We start from the raw sequence: 21,110 nt of genomic DNA, 5'->3' as shown, positions 1-21,110 counted from the left end.
ACTGCAAGTGACACAATATGCAGTACCATTTACCACCACTAATTTCTAAATAAACTATGTCTGAAACTGGTCTACTGAGAAAGCAGCTGAAACACAGCACTTCCCTTTCCTTACTGTTTTTCATACAAGCTACAAATTTTAAAGCATCTACAAAACATGTGAAAAACAACATGACCACCTACACAATTCATGTCCCAGATTTCTAAATATGAAGTCCTTAAACTGGATTAACTCAGTACTGATAGCCCTATTTCATCAAGTTTCTTAGCAGAAACAAAAATTTTTGCCAACAAATGACACATAGATTCAAAATTCTTAATATTGTGATGTCTGTATTATTTTTATTTTACATGTTTTCAAAGGAATCTAAAGGAGGCCTTTCCATGTCTTCTGTTCCAATGAAAAAAAATTGTAACATTTAAGTATTTTCAGAAATACTTACTTCTGATGCGTCAGATGTAAAGTTACACCAGAGCAGTCCTTGTGTTTGTCTGTACAAGTCACAAAAAGGTTTAATCATTTACAACTGAACCCATACAAAATTATTACATACTAGTAACATTATTCTGCCGTATAAAGAATACCAGAAGACAAAATAAGTTTTAATCTTATTGTTTGCAGTAGAATTTCATACTATGAAAACATCACCCAAACTTGCAGAAATCTGAACGCAATGCTGCATTTGCAGCAAAATCCTAATAAAGAAAGAAAGTAGTGGATGAAAAACCGTTTTTTTGGCATTAGATAATATAGATCTTTATGAAATAGCATCTGTGAGACGAAACAGCATCATTTTTACAACAGCAGAAAAAGCTGGTTTGCTTCAAACAAATCTATTTTGAGAAAAGCTAGAAAAATTAAAAATTTGTGGAAAAGTAATGGTTTCAGCCATTAATAACAAACCAGCCAGAAATACTTGCAATAAAATCACCAGGTGATTTTGAGATACCAATACAGAGAGCAGCTCTGTTCAACACTGGACATCCCAGAAGGACAGTAAAACAAGTTAATTCGTTAATGTACTGTACCAGCATTATTTAATGTGTTTGACATTTTAATTTAAATATACTAAAGACTTGAAAGTTACTCTGTTTTAGTTGGTGATCTGGAAGTTCAAACTTAATTTTTTTTCCAAGAAGTTCCCTTTCTTACGGTTATACCAAAACAGCTCTAGTTAGAAGACAGATGTAACGCCAAAGCAGGTAAACAGAAATTGCCGAAAAAATACCCTCTAACAATATATGCTTCAGGTAAGAAAGAGAACACAGTAGCCATGGGTCTGCTGACAAGCGATAACTTGGGAGAGATTTTCTTCCATCAGCAGCTAGGTTCAGAACTGAAAACAACATTGCATTTGAACAGAAGAAAGGGTAGTAACTAGAGTGGGACAAAACAGAGCCTTTCCAGGTTAAAAAATACCAGTTTAGTTTTTCAAACATTAGGTATTTTAGTCACACCACATTTCATTATTAAAGGATAAACTAAGTTTGGGTTTTACCACCATTAACACTAGAATTTAATTCCAATATGTTCACTAAGTAGAAACCTACTGTTTTTACAAAATGTATAAATTAGTGCATATGTTAGGCAAGTGAAAAAATTGCTACCCCAGTTTCACTAGGTTCTCACAGTGATCATCATGGCATCTGAGAATTCTTAAGTTTCTCCAGCTCTGTGCGTCCCAACAAACACTTCTGTATTTAAAAAATTGAATCAATAAATCACAGTTGTACTTTTACAAATGACGACGACGAGAAGGAAAGTCTTCACTATATACGTGAAAGAAAAATTACAACAGTCGCTCTTTGACTCTACACTAGTGGGTGGACTACTAAGTACTGCAGATGCACTGAATGTTTGGAAAGCATGCCTCATGAGAATTCTTGAAACCAAGAGTGATGAATCAGAAGAAAAGTAGCTGAAAATTCATTTGGTGATCCAGAAACAGAAGCATATCCATTCAACATAGATGGGATTGCTGATGGTCTTTATATTGCCCAAAACTCAGAGAGTTTGGTACCTATATTCTGCATAAAGGATTGAATATGGGTATGGCACCGTAATAACAAATTCACTTGTAATTATACTAGAAGTATTTTAAGACTATGCATAGGTATAAAAATGCAAAACCAGTCAGTCAGCCACTGTGCTGCTGTACCATCCATATTTTCTGTTTTTAAAAAAAAACCAAAACAATATATTGTAGAAGATATTTTCATTACAATAGCACACAATCCTATGTATAATTTTTATGCAAACACCCATGTTTGTACAGAAAAATAGTAGCCACTGAAAAATTAAAATAAAATTAAAGCTAAAAATTCTCCAATTTAAAGTCCAGTCATTAAAACAGATATAAAAAATAGCCTTAAAATGTCTTTGGTTTTGTTTTTTTTTAAAGTTACTTGTTAAAAATGAAAAATAAAAAATAGCAAAAAAACCCACATTCATCACATGGTAAGTAAGTAGAGAGGTGGAAGAGATGTAAAGAAAAAGGTTGAGGGAGAGAGAGAAGTGACAAGACCAAATAAAAGACTAAGCTATAGTAGATAAGGGAAAAACTCAAAGTCAAGATATGGTCAGCACTGGCTAAAGACAGGAAGAAAAACTGAAGTTATGCCATGCCAGAATAAGCACTAGTTTTCAATTACAGATAACAAATGTTGCTTCCAAAAGGCCAAGTCATGAATTGAAAAGCACCTCAAGGACTAAGTTATGAGGACAAAAGTAGGGAAATGGTTGGAAAACATTCAAGAGAAAGAAATTCAATTCTTTGTCCATGGTTTTAGAAAAATGTTCAAGATACGTATATACTGTTCATCCTCCTCTACTCTTCACTGTAGGAAGCTTCATTACAATCTCAATACAAGTCTTTGTGAAGTCTCTTTTGCTCCACAATCCTTGTTTGAAACCAATTTTTTGACTAAATTTTTGGCTATTCATACAACACAGGTGATGCAGAATTCAGCTTTATCAGTTTAATGCTGTTAGAGAGTTTGCACTACATAAATTTTAATGGAAGTTGGGAAATGCTTGCTTCCTCAGAACATTTTATTACCTAATGTCATTTAAAATTTTAAAATTTAAAATGCAATCAATAGTTTTGTTTCTCTCAGTTTTGCAATTTGCGGTTGAGAATATCATCGCCCTATCTTTTAAACACTGTTGAAAAACTATCCCAAAACAACAAACCCAAACCTAACATATGCCAAATATTAGCTGTGTTTGAAAAATATAACCCTTACTGTGTCATTGAGTCTTTCTTTTAAAACAGCACTGTGAGAGGAAGGAAATTACTCCAATATATTTCAGTTTGCCAGTTTTAAAGTGTTTTCACACTATTTAAATTTTCAGACTACTGAAAAAAATTTCATTATTTAAATCTAAATTGAGTAATTTCAAAATGAATTGAAGACAGTGGGAAATTTATCATTGCAACTATACAAGGCAATCATATTATTCATATTATTATATGAGCCTTGGGTGACATTGTTTAGTATGAGGTGTCCTTGCTCGTGGCAGGGGGGGTTGGAACTAGATGATCTTAAGGTCCTTTCCAACCCTGACTATTCTATGATTCTATTATCAGGAGAAACAAATCAACTTCTGATCTCCAGTGCTGTGTCCAGAGTAAACTAACAGACATACATTGGTGTAGGCTTCTAAGAAATTCTTGCACCATATTATAATTTCGTCTACGGTTATATGTAGCCATGAGTGAGCTAAACTTTTTTCTAACAGTTACAGAAATATGACTGAAATGCTGTTTCCTTGCTTCTACTCTACAGCTGACCTCCTTGAAAGACTGAAACCTGCTGAACCGTCCATCCAAGAATGCTGACTGCAGTGAGGCCATGCTTTTTCCCCATGCAAACTCTTTCGAAACTTTACTGTGTGACTGAAGCAAAAATATCCTTAATGCACAAACCAAGCAGAAGGTGACCCACCTGGCTGAGGAGGGAAATACAGCAGACATTGTCTATCTGGACTTTAGTAAAACATCTGACACTCTCCCACAGAATCCTCCTGGAGAAACTGGCTGCTCATGGGCTGGAAAAGTGTATTCTTCAAAGAAATGGCTGGATGGCAAAGTACAAAGAGTGGTGGTAAATGGTGTCACTCACATGTGGTTGGCAACTCAGGGCTCGGTACCGGGGCCTGGAGGTGCTGACTGATGTTGCTGAGCATAAGCCAGCTTGTGTCCAGGCAGCCAAGAAGGCCAATGGCATCCAACCTAGTTTAGTATGTGACTCCATGAAAATCTTAAAGATTCCTTTCAAGTCTGGCAGTCCAGCTGACTGGAATTATTTTGATTTCTTTGTTTCAGGTATTCAGCAAATACGCACTGCTCTGAGACAAGTTACTAGTTACTACTTGCCAGCTGGCAAAGACTGGGAAAAGCGTCTTTATATACCTCAGGAACAGGATCTGTGAAAGCCAATTGTCAAGGCAGTTTCCAACCCAGATGAAACTACAAGGTATGCTTATGACTGTGTTTTGTGTGGTGTGCAAATATAACACAATCATATTAAATATTCCCTGATTTTATTTACCTCTGTAATCCAAAATCAATACTGTATGTTAAACACTTAAATTAGTTAAAAAGAATGACCTGTGCTGCTCCTCCTAAATCCTGTTTTCTAGGAGAAATATATGAAATACTAGAAATAGTTTGTCAAATGGAACACTCATAACTGAGGAGAAGCCAAATTATCCTAAAAATAAATGCTCTTTCTGTAGGCTGATTTCGATAAAACTTCCAATCCAAGTGCAACAGGCTTCCTGCCAGTCTGTCTATCTCTTTAGTCACATGTATGATAATCTGACATGGAAGCTGAGACTTCTAGGGCTTCCTAGATACTTAAAATTCTGCGTGGTTTTTTACTTAGAAAAATAAATACTTCTCAAAAGCTTTTTTTTTGCCTTTTTTTTTGCACTCTGGGTACATGTAATATAAATTACAGGGCACGATGTTCAAACCCTTTATTCATTTTTTTCATTGCTCTATTTCTAATACTTAATAGAAATAATACAGTACTTATACGTGGCTACTAGAATACTTAAAAGCTTTCACTGTAGCAGAATGGTCCTTTTCTTTTCTTATGAAGTTCCAAACCCCTTGTTATTTCAAAGTCAGCCCTTTGATTTGTACCAGAATATCCATATATGGTGTCAGAATTGGCTTTGCTTCATTAAAATTAGAAGCAGACTCAAAGATGGAGCACAACCTCTGAGCAAGGCAATTCCAAAGCTAATGCCCACTGGGAATTAATTTTACACCAGTTATATTTAAAAAGACAAAGCCATGTAGCACAAAATTTAACTTGAAGTCTTGGTAAAAAAAGGGACCAATTCATTATGCTGCTTTCAGTATTTAATACATAAAAGAAGACTAGCTGAGTCAGGTTCTTTTCATGAGAGTCAAGGTGCTTGCTCCTGCTAATCTGCTCACTCATCCAGAATCTCAGCAAAATTGTTTTCAAAAGTCTAGTAAAATGAAAATGAAACTCTACCTTTATTCTGTGAAAAACAAAATGCAAGCACAGACTCCCTGGTGCCATTTTCACAGCTTTCCAAATAGAAAAGAGGTGAACAAATGTTGATCCTGATGTGGTATAATTTTTCTAGCAAATACCTCATACAGGTCACAGATGACTGATTTCCTGAAAGGAAATCACAACGTCTCATAGACATGAATATTCAGGAGTATGCAGAATTAATTTTACTCAAGGCACCAATGTTAAGCCTTCTGGTTATCAAAGAGAAGCACATGGCATCCAGTACTCAAAATAAGGTAATTATTTTTCATTTTAAAAATAATATATCGGATTATCAAGTAAAAGGCCCTGAAATAAAACAGAAGGCATCCTGCCATACTCTTTAACCTTTGAAAGAGCACATGAAATAAGTATCTCCTATATTACAGTCCACACTTCTTAAACTTTCAGAATTTTTCAGGTTTATATCTGTAACACTGATTATTCTAAGCCCTGCACAGATATTCTAGGCAAAAAAAATAAGAAAAGTGTTGCTGTAAAACTAAGTTTTGACTACCAAGTTAATTTATTAATAAAACTTTCCAAATACATCCTCAACTAATATGCAACAGAGGGTACTCATCTCATTTGTTTCTGTTTTGTTAGTTTTTTTACTTAAGAGCAAAAATGACAGTGAGAACTCTCACTGTCCCCAAGCAATAATGAAGAGCAGCCTTTCAACTATCAAGCTCTCTATAGAGGTTTTTAGCTTCAATTATTTGTGATTTTAGCAGGCAAACAATATCACTGGCTGTAATGATCCATCTGAATTCTCCCATGAAAATAAATTCTGTCAACTTCAGTTGCACACATTTGCATTTGTGCTCCACTTAAACAGTGCTGGCACCCTCAGTTTATTCCTTCATTCTCCTTCTCTTCTTCCTTCTCATCACCATAAACGCCTTCATGCTACATTTTATGTTTAAATCATGGTAAGAAACCATACCTTCAACTTCAGACAGTGCTGCTGAAAAATCTTGAGTATTGCTGAAACCTTGCCAGTGGTATATGGTAGAAAGGCTGCATGGCACCCAGAAGATACCAGCAACAGGCTAATTTCTTTGTCCAAACCAATTACAACATGTTGATCATTTACCATGGTACCACAGAAGGGTTAGGAGGCCGTAAGCATAGCTCAAACTATTGGTGTAATACATATTGCTCCTTTATATTTTTGCTATTACCCAGCTTACTTTTCCTCCCTTCTTTCAAGTCCAACATATTATCACTTAGCCCATGAGGATCTTCACATTCTTGTTTAAATCCTACACAGTAATGCACCACAACTGGGTTTGAAGAGAATGATGACCTGCAGGTTTTTTTGTTCTTGAAGGCCAGACAAGCCTTAACCCAGAACCACCACACAGGATGTGATTCAGAGAGTGGAAATAACAATTCATGCATCTCAAAGATGTCAAAACAAGACAATTCAGGTTTAAAGAACAAAGCACAACATGAAAGATAAATAAATAAGTAAATAAATAAATAAATGCAATCAAACTTGTCCCCCAAAGTCACAGATAATCAATACCTCAATATGTATTAATGAAATCCAAATTTCAGTAAACCAATATTATAATGTATGGGCCAGATGAGCAGACAATGAGGTAGACTGAAAACTGGCCGAATGGTTAGGCCCAGAGAGTGGTGATCAGTGGTGCAATGTCTAATTGGAAGATGGTAACTAGCAGTGTACCCCAGGGGTCAATACTGTGCCCACTCCTGTTGAACATCTTCATTAATGACATGGATGACAGGACAGAGTTTACCCTCAGCAAGTTTGCACAGGACACCAAACTGAGAAGATGTGCTGATACCCCAGAGGATTGTGCTGTCATCCAGAGGGACCTGGACAGGCTGGAGAAATGGTCCCAGAAGAACCTCATGCAGTTCAACAAGGGGAAGTGCAAAGTCTTGCATCAGGGGAGGAACAACCGCAGGCACCAGAACATGCTGGGTGCAGCCCAGCTGGAAAGCAGCTTGGCAGAAATGGATCTGGGGGTCCTGGTGGACACCAGGCTGAAGACGAGCCAGTGATATGCCCTTGCTGCAAAAAACCCTAAGAGTGTCCTCAGCCAAACCACTGCCAGCAGGTCAGGGGAGGTGATGCCTCTCTGAGGTGGTGAGGCCACACTTGGAGTGCTGGGTCCAGGCCTGGACTCCCCAGTACGAGAGAGACATGGATGTACTGGGGAGTCCAAGGAAGGGCCATCAAGATGATGAGGGGACTGAAGCGTCTCTCGTAAGCGGAGACAGCTGGAAATGTTCAGCCTGGAGAAGAGATGGACTTGTGCAAGGAAGAATCTTACCCATGTACAAACAAATCCTGCAGGGAGGGTGTAAAGAAGACATAGCCAGGCTCTTTTTTAGTGGTGTCCAGTGACAGGACCAGAGGAAATGAGCACAAACTGAGATACAGGAGGCTCCTTCTTTTTTTTCACTTTGAGGATGACTGAGGATGGGCACAGGCACTTCTGGAGATATCCAAAAGCTAACTGCAACTGTCTGTTGGTTGCCCTTCTTCAGCGGGTGGAAGATGGATGAGACAACTTCAAGATGTCCCTTCAACCTTAGCCATTCTGCGGTTGTGTGAAACACTCATTGACAACACAAGCATAATACCATGCTTAAAATGAGTGTTTATTTCTTTTTTAAGATGAAAAGACACCATCTGCTAGTTACAACTTTTTCCAAACATAGACAGTGTGACTGGTCCCTGCATGTCATCTTTCTCACCAGCTACTCAAGTAAGGTGACAGGTTAAGGGTGTTCACAGTTACTAGTTTCAACTTTCTTGAAGAAAACTGAATTCAAAAAACTGAATTATACAGGGAAAAACAAGCTTCTCCCCACACTTCAAATTATTGCTTCTTCCTTAAGTCATTTGCTTTATATTTTTTTAAGGAAAAAAAAATGTTCCATTTTTAAATATTTACAGAGATAGAGCAAGTTTATAAAGAAGTCAAGTTAATAGGTAAACTTTATTACAAGTGTGCTTACTGATCTTTACCTTTGTGAGTGACACTCACAAGAAAGTTCTTTTCTACAGGTAATGTAAATATTTTCAATGCTTTAACTGATATAACTTACAGAACAAATTTCCAAAATACATACCTCTAAATGCACTAATATCTCCATAGTGCACCTGGAGCACAAAAAATCTACCACCTGTTTCTCCTCCAACTCTGAATCCAACACCTAAGAGAAGGAAAATGCATTGTTTTCAGAAGCAATAAAGCGTAAGATGGTTCACCACTGCTGACCATACCTAAAAACATAAATCGCTGTAATGGCTTTGAGTGAAGGGGTAAAAAATTTCACTGAGACAACAGTGAAGAAAACATTGTCCTGAAAACTGGGAGAACGACCACCACAAGACGTGTTCCCAAATAGACTAAGAAGCTAAGACTGTAACTTGGGTATTAATGAGCAGATATCTGCTTTAAGCAAAGGATTCTCTCAATCTAAGAATGTGAATACAGATTTGAGATATATATATGTATATAAACACACTATACATTTGGTTTGTTTTTTTTTTTTAATTAAATTATCAAGTTCTGCTATCTTTGTAGGATTTGGTAGAACTCTCATTTCTCATGCAACCTGTGAATGGCAAAAACTGATTAACGCTGACTTACTAATAACATACTGAGAATGAAAACATATAAAGATCTGCAGTAAAGTATTCTTTTACATTAATTATGTAAATTAGTATTGTATGCAGAAAAAATCTGGAGGAAATTATGAAGCTATGTTACTTGTTGACAGAAGTAAGCACAGGAACAGAAGAAAACTGAATTAAGAATTAACTTGAAATAACAAAATTGTGAAATATCACCAACAGAATTTCTAAGAACTGATTCTACAGTGAACGCTCTTCAAAAGAAGCAGAGAAAGAAATTTCTTCTTATTTGGTTACTGGATCCAACTGCCCACAGCAAAACCTGCTTATAAATCGGACCGCAGACTCTGCATATAAATGTAGAATCATTACCAACCCTCTCCACAAACTTTGTATTTATGGACAGTTTAGAGACAAGAAAATTACTACTAGCTGGTGTTTAATAGCAAAGCTTTCATAGAATCCTCCAAGCAAAATTATTTTTTTACTTGACATTCTGATCACCAAATCAAATAACACTTGTGCTGGTAAGTGTATAAACTGATTACTAAAAATAAACCTCTTCATGAGGTGCACTGCTCCCAGTTATGAAGAGGCAATAAAAAAGATCAAATAAAAAATTTGTATAATTCAGTCTTTTCAGACCAAGGCTGCATAGATGATAGGTATTTCTAGGACTCTTAGCATTTATTAGAAAGAACAACCTCTATCTTCTAGACATACCACTACAAGTAGCTTAAAAAAATTCTGACAGAATTCAGCAAAACCATCTATCATACAACAAAATGGGTAAGTAAACATGTTGCTCAAGCACATCAAAGCATGAAGAAATGAAAAACACATAAAGATGTCAAGCATACTTAAGACACAGAAAAAAAATCAATATTTAGATTGAACTTGTTTGAGCTTTCCCAAAACACACAAAAATATTTTAATGCAGTTTGTGTGCTACTGAAACATAAATAGTATCCTTCCAATAACATACAGTAGGAAATGCAAGACTAATGCTATATAAAAATAAAGCATTATATTATGACCATTATTTCTACCTTAGCCTTTCTTCCCCCCTTTCTTCCCCCCTACTGAAACCCATAATATTATAGCAAACACGATGAAGAAAAAACCAAACCCAAGTATTTTAGCTAGTTTATTTATAGTATATGAGGTTGATGTTTATACAGTTTCGACTAACCATAATGAAAAAATTATACAAGGTTCCTGTATATGCCAGGTGCTTATTTCAACATCCTCTTCTCTCCCTTGCCCCTGGCACACAAGAACTTCACGTTAAAGACACAGTACCTTCGGGTAGCCTGGTGGGTGGAGCATTTCTTGCCCAAGCATACAAAATATTAGATTTGTCTTTGCATGTTCCTTCATCACAGTCCCTAAAAACATGAGGGAAGAAAACAAAACAGTACATGATTTTTTAATTCTTAAATCAGAAAGGACAGGTGAATTACATGCAAAACCACTAATTTTAAGACCTATTGAAGAGTTTTTGGATGTATGATGATTAAGCCCTTTCAATGTAGGCTGCTTTCTCAGATATCATTAGATCCTCCTTCTTCTTTTGGTTTTTCCCTCCCCTCTGCCTTATGATAGCATTAGGTAAACAGGTCCAAAACTATAGAGATTTGTGGTAGTCCCTATCAAACTAGCAGTTAGTGATGAAAATAAATAATGGAACCCTTTGTGAGAATGAACCATATAAAAATATCTAGCAGTATTAGCTCAAGTGCCAAAAAATGACAATGGCTGCTACTTTTACGCAGAGGGACTGGACTTGTGCGCAAAGCAGAAAGAAACACACAAGACATCAAAGTTTTAAGTCAGAATTGATATTTAAAATTCATTGAAAAATTACTGACAAAAAAAAGCAGCTATATATGGACCAGCTGGTAGGAAGCACTCACACTCTTCTTCCCTGTACTTAAAGCAAGTTCACTGCTTTAAATTAATTTTATTCCATTGCACAACTAATTGCTTTCCATAAACAGAAAAATCACACATACTCACATAAACAAACAAACAAAGACCACATGTCACAAATATTTACAGTAACTGAGAGCTCCAGAGTTGTCCTTAGCCTCTGCAATGCCTTGCAGGCAACCCTAAGGGTGGAATGTGAAAAACTCCCAAAAAATCTTGAGTTCTAGACACCTTGAACCTGCAAAAACTGATAAACCTGAAGCACAGACACTACCAGATCTGCAAAAGGCCAGTCAGAAACAGTTGTACAGACAACATAATGTACCTGGACCACAGCCAAGACTGCTACATGTAGGTGTAGGTTACAGGATGATATAAACAAACAAGGATCCCTTGTTTCCAAACACCCACGCAGAAGCACTTCTCAATCCTCTATTAGAGGAAAGGGCTATTTAGAGTGTATTTGTACCTTCTTCACTGGCAGAGCATTGTGCCACTGAGCACAGTGTGAAAGTAATTCTGCAGGTGCAGCACACTTAGTATGACACCTAGAAAGCCTCAACCTCAAACTATTCAGACTACACCAACTAATCCAAGCAGGCTGATACCCATGCAAAGACTTCAATGCAAACCAAAATGGTTTACCTCCTCTGTTTACTGCTGCTGGTAAAACCTGGCAGACCTGGGAAAGACCTGGAAAAACACTTTTATACATAAAGAGCAGTTTCAGTCACTTTAAATCCTGGGAAAAATAGTCTCACACAGCGTGAGGAGGAGCATAAAAACATAAAAGATCAGGACTTTTAGTGGATGTAGGTTCAGTAACATTTCTGTTGAGGATGAATGAGCCATATCTGCTACCTTCCAGAATAAATGATGATGATGCTCTCCAGGTGCTGTCCCAGGAATAATCGTTTTTTCTGGCACATATGGAAAACCACCTCTGTGGAACATTATGAATTTCTGGGATCCCAGGGAGCCTTACTGCAACATACCTGCTGTGTTTTCCTCTAACGGAAAGCATTGCCATAATCATCAGACCACCAAGAGAAAATGGAATGTGCCACTTTTTTTGTTTTCATTAATGTTGCTCATAACACATCTAGACCTTCACAGCTAGTAGTTTGGTCATTTTCCCCTTCAAACACGTCCCAGTGGACAAGCAAAACTCATTTAAAGATTAAGTGAAATGTCTCACCAGTAATGACCCGTGCAGCTGCAGGTAAAAATTGCACAGCTTTCAACTGCTACAATCTAAAAAAACCCAAAGGGATCTAACCAGGTATTGAACTACTTGGTTTGGAAATGTATTGAATGAAGAGACTGGTTAGGAGGAACAACAGCAGAAACCACAAGCACAGCTGCAGTTTTACCACCACATTCTGGGCCAGCTAGCCCTTGTTTATGCCACAGTATTTTTTAGGATCACATAAGCTAGGTAAAAAAAGTGCATAGGCTGTTTCCTCCTGAAATGTTGGCTGATGAATACTTCAGTGAAGAAAGATAAATACATTACTCTTTCATTATGCTTTAAAAATGGTCAACCCTCAAATGTAGCCATCAATGCTGCTTTTGAAACAGCAAGTTTTCAGAAAAAAACAAACCCAGAGAGGACCACAAAGAAGAGTTAAGATAACTGATGAACAGATTTAAAAGCAGAAAGGTAGTAAAAAGTATACATGTACAAACAAAAAATAAACAATCACTGAAATTCATTGCTTCTTTACATGGAAAAAAATAATGAGATTCGAAGCAGAATGAGTAGCACAGAATACCTTAAAAATGGATTATAACTGCATAGTACACAGTACTGCACTAACAATTAGTTTTGACTGTGACCAAAATGTGGCTGTCAAGGGAGTAGGGGAAAGTGTGGAAACAGAGATGACTGACTGCTTCTCATATATTTGTTTTTTTATAAACTGCCCTGGACCTTCCACAGGCCCAGTTTTTGTAATTTTTGGTAAAGGCTCAATTTTGGGTAAGTTCAGGAGCTTTTAATGGCACTGAGGTTTTGAACAATTAAAAAAGCAAAATAATTCACTATGTGAGCAAGACTTAGGATATCTGCCTTGATTAAGACAACAAATAATTTTCTGTTTACTTCTTTGTCTATTACACTCAACTTCTTGATTCTAACCAAGAGTTGTAAAGAAAGATAATTGAGATGACTGAGTGAGAAAAATCATTTTTATTTCTTGAGCTTAATGGTGCAGAACATTCTGGGGCAGTGACAATGGTAAGAAACTACACTCATAATTTTTACACTGTTTTCACTCTCCTCTAAGCAGTCAAATACAAGTATTTCACTGAACCAGTCTTGACATCTTTTGCAACCTTTACTGAACTACTGATGTCAAAAGCTTTCAAAAACATGCTCTCCTGCGAGCAGCAGCTGGTTACCTACAACCTGTACTTAATACATTTATTTCAATTAGGTAACTATTTCAAGCTGCCTTGCCTAATCCCAAAATAAAGGCTATATCTATGAATCACCTTTTTCAAGAGAGCTCATTTCAGTGTTAGGTTTGATGCAGTGCGAGACCTGTCTTGCTAGAAGACTCAGAAGTTCTGAATAATTCAGTGTTTTCTTTTAAATCATTCAAGTGCATTTTTGACTATCTATGGAGAATCCAAACTTCTGATGAATCAGCTCAGGCATGCTACTTTGATTTCAGCACAGTTTATCAGCTCAGGCAAAACTTGTCGTAGTTGACAAACTGCTCTTAGGGCTATTATGATCAAGAAACAGAAGCAGCTATACATTTTTTTTTTTGTGCACTGAGAGCAACCTGGGCAAATGAGCCCTAGAATCCTACTTTATTTCTGTGGAAAGGCCTGGGTATTTCAAGAAGGGAGAAACACCTCTGTTCCCCATTAGACACTGTCCAAGAGCCTTTCAGATGGCCAGGAGCATTTGCATGAGCAGCATCAAGTCACCAGAAAAGCCACCACGCCAGAGTAGCATTGTAGATTCTGCCTCGGCAGTGCTAAGGGCACAGGGCAGTGAATCCCAAGAAGAGTTATCTGGATGCTGTATCTTCCCCCTCCCATTTTTCCACATTCAAAACTGGCCTGAATGAAACTTCATGCCTCAGGGAAATCAATTTTGCCCTTGCATTCTGACTGCTCCTAAAGGCCTATTTTTTCATAATACACCTAGCCCACGATGGCATGAAAAATAGTTCTTGAGCTAGTACATTTCAATGCTCTTACAACTGATTACAAACCATCTGAGTAATGCTGCCCAGAATTTCAGCGAAGAAACTACAATAAGGCAAAAAAACCATTATAGTATACCTTAATTGAATAAAAGCTGGCTATGTAAAAATGTTCATCATGTAAACTATAAGGGAATGATCCTTGCTAAACAAGATTTACAGTGGTGTCCTCAGATGTCAGTTCTCAGTCATTCTGTCCCTAGGAGATGGAAGAGCAAGTGAAGTCATCACTTATTACTCTGCAGGTAACAAAAATAACAAATAATAATAATAAAAAAAAAAAAACCTGAACATGTCTTATCGTTAACACACAGTCATCAGAACAAAATTAGTGCTAGTGGCTGAAAGACTCTAGCATATGTAAACCAGTAGGAAAAGACTTGTTTTCAAATTGTATGTACTCTCTGCAATGACTTACAAATATATGTCACAGTTTCTACATATCTGAACATTTAAATGAACATGTTTACAACAAAGACATTTACAGATATACACATACAGATGTAAACACACGTATATCTACACACATATATACTAATTATATACACACATGGATACATAACAAAGGGGCATTTATACGAGCTTATGTAAGTATGTCAAACAGGCATAAATGCAGATGTCTAAAACCTCCTTTATGTAGAACAGACATGATCATCTTTCTGTCCTTTCAGATAGCCATGGGCAGAGCAAGATGAAATGCTCCAAACTGTTGCAGCAACAAGGATGCAAGATTATGAGACACAGCATGAAAAGCTTTTATTTTGAGAATGTAAAGCAAATACTGCAGTTCAGGAACTACACACAGAAAAAAAACAGCAAGATTTAATTAAAACCTGCATCTGATAAACTGGAAGTATATTTAAATGCAACACTATTGTATTGGATCTGGCTGAGCTGGAGTTAATTCTTCCCCACAGCAGCCTTCACAGTGATGTGTTTTGATGTGTTTTGGTAGCTAGCAAGGTGTCATTTAACATGCCAGTGTTTTGGCTACTTCTGAGCAGTGCCTGCACAACATCAAGGCTGTCTGTCCAACATTCCCCCTTAACAGTAGGCTAAGGGTGGGCAAGATCTTCAGAGAGGACACAGCCAGGACAGCTGACCAAAGCTACCAAAGGGATATTTCATATCACAATGTCTGCTCAGCATATAAAGCTAAGAGAAAGGGGATAACGGGTCATTCGCTATGATGACATTTGTCTTGTGAAGCAATCACTACGCATACTGGCACCCTACTTCCAGGAAAGTGGCTGGAGATTGCCAGCTGATGGGAAGTAGAGAATAAATCTTTTGTTTTTCTCTGCTTTCATGCATAACCTTTGCTTTTGCTTTATTAAGATGCTTTTATCATGAACCACAATTTTTTTTCCATCTTATTTTCTGCCCCCTGCCCAGCTGAGGAGGGGAGCGACAGAGCAGCCTGGTGGGCACGTGACATCCAACATCAAACCACCACAACTAATTACATACTTCATCATTTGACAGGCAGATGTTAAGTACAGCAATCAAAACCAAAAGCAACATTAGCTGCCACTGGTGCTCTTCTGCTGGACCATAGTTCCTCTCCAAGAAGAAAGATTATACAGTCTGATCAACCTGTAACAATACTTTTCTATCACATATGGATTATTTCAAGGCTCCAACAAAACTACTTCCAGACATATAAACCCAAGAAACTACAAGTAAAATCTACTCAGTTTTAATTAGGACACTCAAGATGTAAACGGGTTTTAAGAGGCCACAACGGGAACCATTTTATGTTGCTGTATTTTTCATATTAAACTATTCAAATAGTACATTGTGACATTTAAGATACAATAGAAAGAACACATTAAAAACTGCTGGGAAAAGAAATTAATAGAAATTCTGTGCTTTCACAGTTTTACTTCTGTCGGAACTTTTTAAGTGTCTGCTTTTCTTGCAGGACAAGATTGCAACATTTTCTTTATTAAAATTGTTGGTTGGTAGATAGAAGGGAGATAAAACTTTTGATGAATGTTTGTTGTATGCTTAAAATATTACTCAAATCATCTCCAAAAACATGCAGACAATATTTGAAATGCTAAATTAATATTTTTGTTTTGTTTTGTTTTGTTTTCTGTGGAAAATACATTATGCTATACCTATTAGCTGTAACCTACAGCACTAGTTACCTTTTTGGTAAATACTTAAAAGTTAAATTGTGATTATGCAACCTGACCAGAAAATAAAAATTAAAATTGTTCCACAGAGCAGAGTAAATCACAAGCTTTGCAGGGTCAGCAAAATCTCTTTTTTATTGAAAACCTGGAAAAAACTTACAAAATTACCGGACAGACCATTCATTTCCACCTTCTTTCACTCTCTTCACTCTAGTTCCCTACACTTATTCTAGTGGCATTGAAAGGTTCCCTCTGCCCTCGTTTTGAAAGGCAAGTCTACCACCAAACCACTTGACAGAAAACGTTCTTCAGCTTACTCTTTACCCAGTTTCTTTCCAGACACCTAATAGAACACTTCTTCATACACTAAAAGCAGCCAGCTATACAAGAAACCTAGATTTATTGGTATCCAATTGTACCCTGCCTTCTACAGCTTCTGTCTCCTCCTCGGAGACAGTTAATCATGAAGAATAAGAAAACACATCTTTTTCTCCACTTTACAGAGTAGTTAGTTAAAAAGAAAACTTAACATCTTTAAGCGTGGAAAACTCAGAATGTTATGCAGTTCTTCTTCATTCTAAATTTTTCTAATTTATCAAAAAATTGTGACACAGGAAAGAGTTTATGTAGAAGCAAATAACACATGAAAACTTAGCTAAAATAACAAAGGCAAACTGTAACTCTTACCAGTAATTTTCAGTAGAACTGGGTTCATTACATCCAAAGAGCAACATGTGATGGACAGTGTCCATGCTGGCATGAGGCTTAAAGTCAACTGAAAAACAAAATGGTAATAACAAATAATCTATCCTTATTTTCACCAGAAGTGACATAAGCAAGAGCATTTTGTACCATTTTTTCTCTGTAATACTAGAAATAGGCATGCATGTGCCCACGCATTCATTTACCTTCTGCTTTCCACTTACAAGCTGTCCTTATATTCCCGTTCAACAGCTTGTCTCCCAAGCTAAAACAGTAACAGTTTTGGTATTGATACCAATCTAAATAAAATCTGATTTACTTTCCTGATCAAGTACTACTTTAAATTAGGAACTCCAGGAGAAACATAAATGAAGAGAACATGGCATCAGTTTAATATTAACAGTGTCTAGTTAAGCAATGTATAAAAAAAAAATAATATTCTAAGTTCATCTTCATAAATAACAACGCAATGATATAGTTAATATTCTTTCTTTCCTATAAAGGAATGAACTTTGAAGAAATTTATCAACATAACAGTGTCCACAGTTTGGCATATTAAGGAAACATTAGAGGCCTTCAACACAGTGAAATTGTCATTACTTGGTAATAGGGAAGTTAATATATGCCATATTAGAGTAACAAACCCATAGTGTCTCAGAGTCACGTACGGACAAAAAAAGTAATAAATCATCCAATTATTTCAATTTGTGTTGCTGAACTTAATAGGCTCCATCTCATTCATACACCACAATCTGATAGATAGGGACTCACTATGAGTCAGTAAGAAAAAGACACATTTATTTACTAGTCACCCATGTGAATGAACATGAGGGTGAAGATGACAAACTGGGTGTTATACTTACAAACTTGATATTTCTTGGCTGAGTGGCTTGCTGTTAGACTCAATTCTTGTAAGTGTCTGGAATTTCAGAGCACCCTTTATCTACCACTACAGCTCACCATAGTGAAAAATTTTTTTATCAACACCTGCGCCATTAAAGACTCAATCTAGTTTCTAGTTTGGCTACTCATTCATAAACATTAATCAAGCATAAGGTGGAAGATCAAAACCACAATATGTTTTTAAAATGTAACTGGAATGGCATTTTCTTGAAAAATTATATATTAATCTCACTCATCAAGATCATTTAAACATTAATCTCACAGCCATTTCATTTCATAGAAGCAAAAGGTGTGTTGCTAAAATTAACCGTTGGCTGTAAACAATGCTATCATGGGCAAACTTTATGTTCACAGAACAGGTTTTGATTTTATTATTTTTTTAAATTTGCTCATCAAGCAATCAAATTTTATTATACTTTCTAATGAAATGTACTCAAGCACAGCGATCACTGGGAAGGTTACCAAATCCTATGAAAATCTGGTGCAGAACATGTAAACACTTAAACCCTAAAGGTTTCCCAGTCTTCAGAGAAAAAATAGGCTGCCTTGCATGATTCACATTGAGACTGCATAAATACCACTTTTACGCAAATTCTTTTAGTAGGTCCTTCTAAACACATACACCACTGAAAATTTATGTGGCTTTAACACATGTAAACACGAAATGACAGAACTAAATGTGCAGGAATCTAATAAGAAATAGAACTATGCAAGTTTGCAACTCAGTGAAGTACTAAATAAAAAGTGCTTACCCAGCAAGTTAGTAGTGTATCTTTCTATGAATCACATGAAAGCAGAACAGTCTATTGCACACATTGCACAGCAGATATAGTTTATTAGACAATGAACACTCACTCTCTTTTAATGCTCATGTTCCTTTCTGGTATCAAACTCACAGCCAAGATGGCAGGTCAGATTCTGACTTCTTTACAAAATAAATACAGAGGAAGCACCGAAGAAAATTTACTCAATTTTTTTAGATACTATAATACATGAAAATCTAAACACAACATTCTGTTTCTGAAGGATTTCCAAAAGGAAATCCATAGGGGACAATAGTCTCACAACACACTACAACAAAAACTACATAGGATTCCCACCATATTTCTTGTAAGTGCAGATATTCTAAAACACAACAAGAGAGTAAAGGAGGAAAGATACAGACATTTTAACTCCTCATTGTTTTATTTTAGTTTCTAGCATGTTCTGATGGTGAAGCTATGTTCAGTTACACCAAAAAGCCTTCTCTCTACCTGAACAACTAACTGTATGCTCATGAGCAAGACAAAACAGAAGTACCTTTGAGGTACTTTGACTTGCCAAACAGATGGTGTTGTTTGCTGATCTATATGATCAGAGCATTTGCATGCTATTACAATAGCGTTTCCTTCTATTTGTGCACCATGACATTAAAAGAAAGCCAATGGAGGGGAGAGGATTTGGCTGGCTTTGTTTATTCCCTCAGATAAGTAAAATCTTACTGCAGCCAACACTGACTGTAAGTGCAAAGGATTTACAGCCTGTACCAGGAGGTAAATAAACGGTCTGCTCACTGGAGCAGAATTAAGTATCCAGCTAGAGACAGAAAGCCAATATTTTACAAATGGGACTGTTTGGTACTGATTGCCAAAGGCATCTGCATGCAGTTTCTTAACTACTGTTACTCATGAATCTCTCCAGAAACAGTGTGTTATCTTGACTCTAAGCAGGTGTCTCTAGCTTGTTTGTGCTTTAGCTATGATGAAAGCATTCTGGAAACTTGTGACAGGCAAAGATTAAGTCAATGTAATTCAAACAAAAAAGTAACAGAAAATGCTGAGGTTCTTCAAAACGACTTGCTTAGGTTTTTCCAGTCAACCAAAACTCACCTACATAAGCTTCATCATCCATTGGCAGGGGAACTGACATGCAGAGGTAGGTATCGGACTATTAAAAGACCAAAGAACAGATATTACCTTTAAATCTGGAATATTTAGAATGAAAGAAATGGAAACAAAGCATCGAAATTCACTATGCTTTCTGAAGATGAATGAGGGACTACTGAACAAACTAATAGATAAAGATTATCTATTTATAAGCCTTAGCACTGAATTAATTTGCAGTCGTTTACAAACACTGCCCACTCCCCACATGCTAAATATTTGGGGTTTCTTTTCCCTCCTCCTCCTGTTTGAAAACATGTACATGTTTCCTCCATGAACCAGGTATATATTTTTACATAGTTTAAGCTGTATGTTAGCTGTATGCCCCTACTTTAAAAGAATTAAATGATTCCTGTAGTAATCATTCCAGAACAACAATGCGAATGCTCATAATCTAGGTACAACCTTACTGGTATTACCAAAAATTTATCTCAATTTCATGGAACACATGCAGATGGTTAGACTTCTTAGTATTCAAAGAGATTGATTTTCAGTATCTGTTTTCCACAAGAATTACCCGGGAAGCTAAAGCATCGAGGACCTTGGAAAAGTAAATTAAATACAGTTGCCTACAGTGATGCTATGGAAGAACTCAACTCAGCAGCAGTACTATTTCAGAAGTTCCCTTTCTTTTTCTAGCTTGGAGACATTCTTTGACTAAACAACCAATGGCTTCAGAGCCCCCAGAAAAATTCTTACATTAGATAAATCTGCTGACTGTACCTCTACCACAGGTCACACGGCTCATAAATTGTAAACGAAAGACCTGGGTAGTTCTGTTACACATCTTTCTGTTAGCTTGCTATGATTCTCAATAAAAAATGTGACTGTCAGGTGTGCATACCACCAAGGAATCTGAAGTGACCTACTCCTTCATACCTGTTTCCTAGTTCTTCAACTAATGGCTCCTCAGGTAAAATCAATAAAACAATTACAAACATGCACGTGGATGAACTGAGAGTACTTCTCACTCTTTCTGAATTATAAGTTTAATACTTTGCTGCAGACAAATAAGATCTAGTAGAAACTATATTTGTGTTTTACACTCACTGGAATGACACTATAAATTACAAGTTCCAGAGGGCTGCTCCCCAAGAACAGAAAACCTCATTTTCCCTTCAGTATTTTTA

General features: G+C 36.6%; 1 protein-coding gene across 6 annotated transcripts in view; it reads right to left on the bottom strand.

Annotated features, from left to right (window-relative positions):
* Nucleotides 1-21,110, bottom strand: part of PAM (peptidylglycine alpha-amidating monooxygenase) — a 66,095-nt gene that overhangs the window by 42,338 nt on the left and 2,647 nt on the right. For all 6 annotated transcript variants that reach the window (XM_062621719.1, XM_062621723.1, XM_062621720.1 and 3 more), the window contains exons 3-7: nt 19,927-19,984; nt 17,141-17,228; nt 10,462-10,547; nt 8,652-8,735; nt 443-491 (exon numbers count right to left, since the gene is read on the bottom strand). In XM_062621719.1, the coding sequence (XP_062477703.1) occupies nt 443-491; nt 8,652-8,735; nt 10,462-10,547; nt 17,141-17,228; nt 19,927-19,984 (365 nt within the window). The remainder of the gene's footprint in view (nt 1-442; nt 492-8,651; nt 8,736-10,461; nt 10,548-17,140; nt 17,229-19,926; nt 19,985-21,110) is intronic.

This window comes from Pezoporus occidentalis, unplaced genomic scaffold (assembly GCF_034315485.1).
Source record: "Pezoporus occidentalis ecotype Australia unplaced genomic scaffold, CSIRO_AGI_Poc_V1 ctg232, whole genome shotgun sequence".
NCBI lineage: Eukaryota > Metazoa > Chordata > Aves > Psittaciformes > Psittacidae > Pezoporus > Pezoporus occidentalis.
The sequence above is the reverse complement of the archived record's forward strand: the minus strand, read 5'-3'. Positions and strand labels throughout refer to the sequence as shown.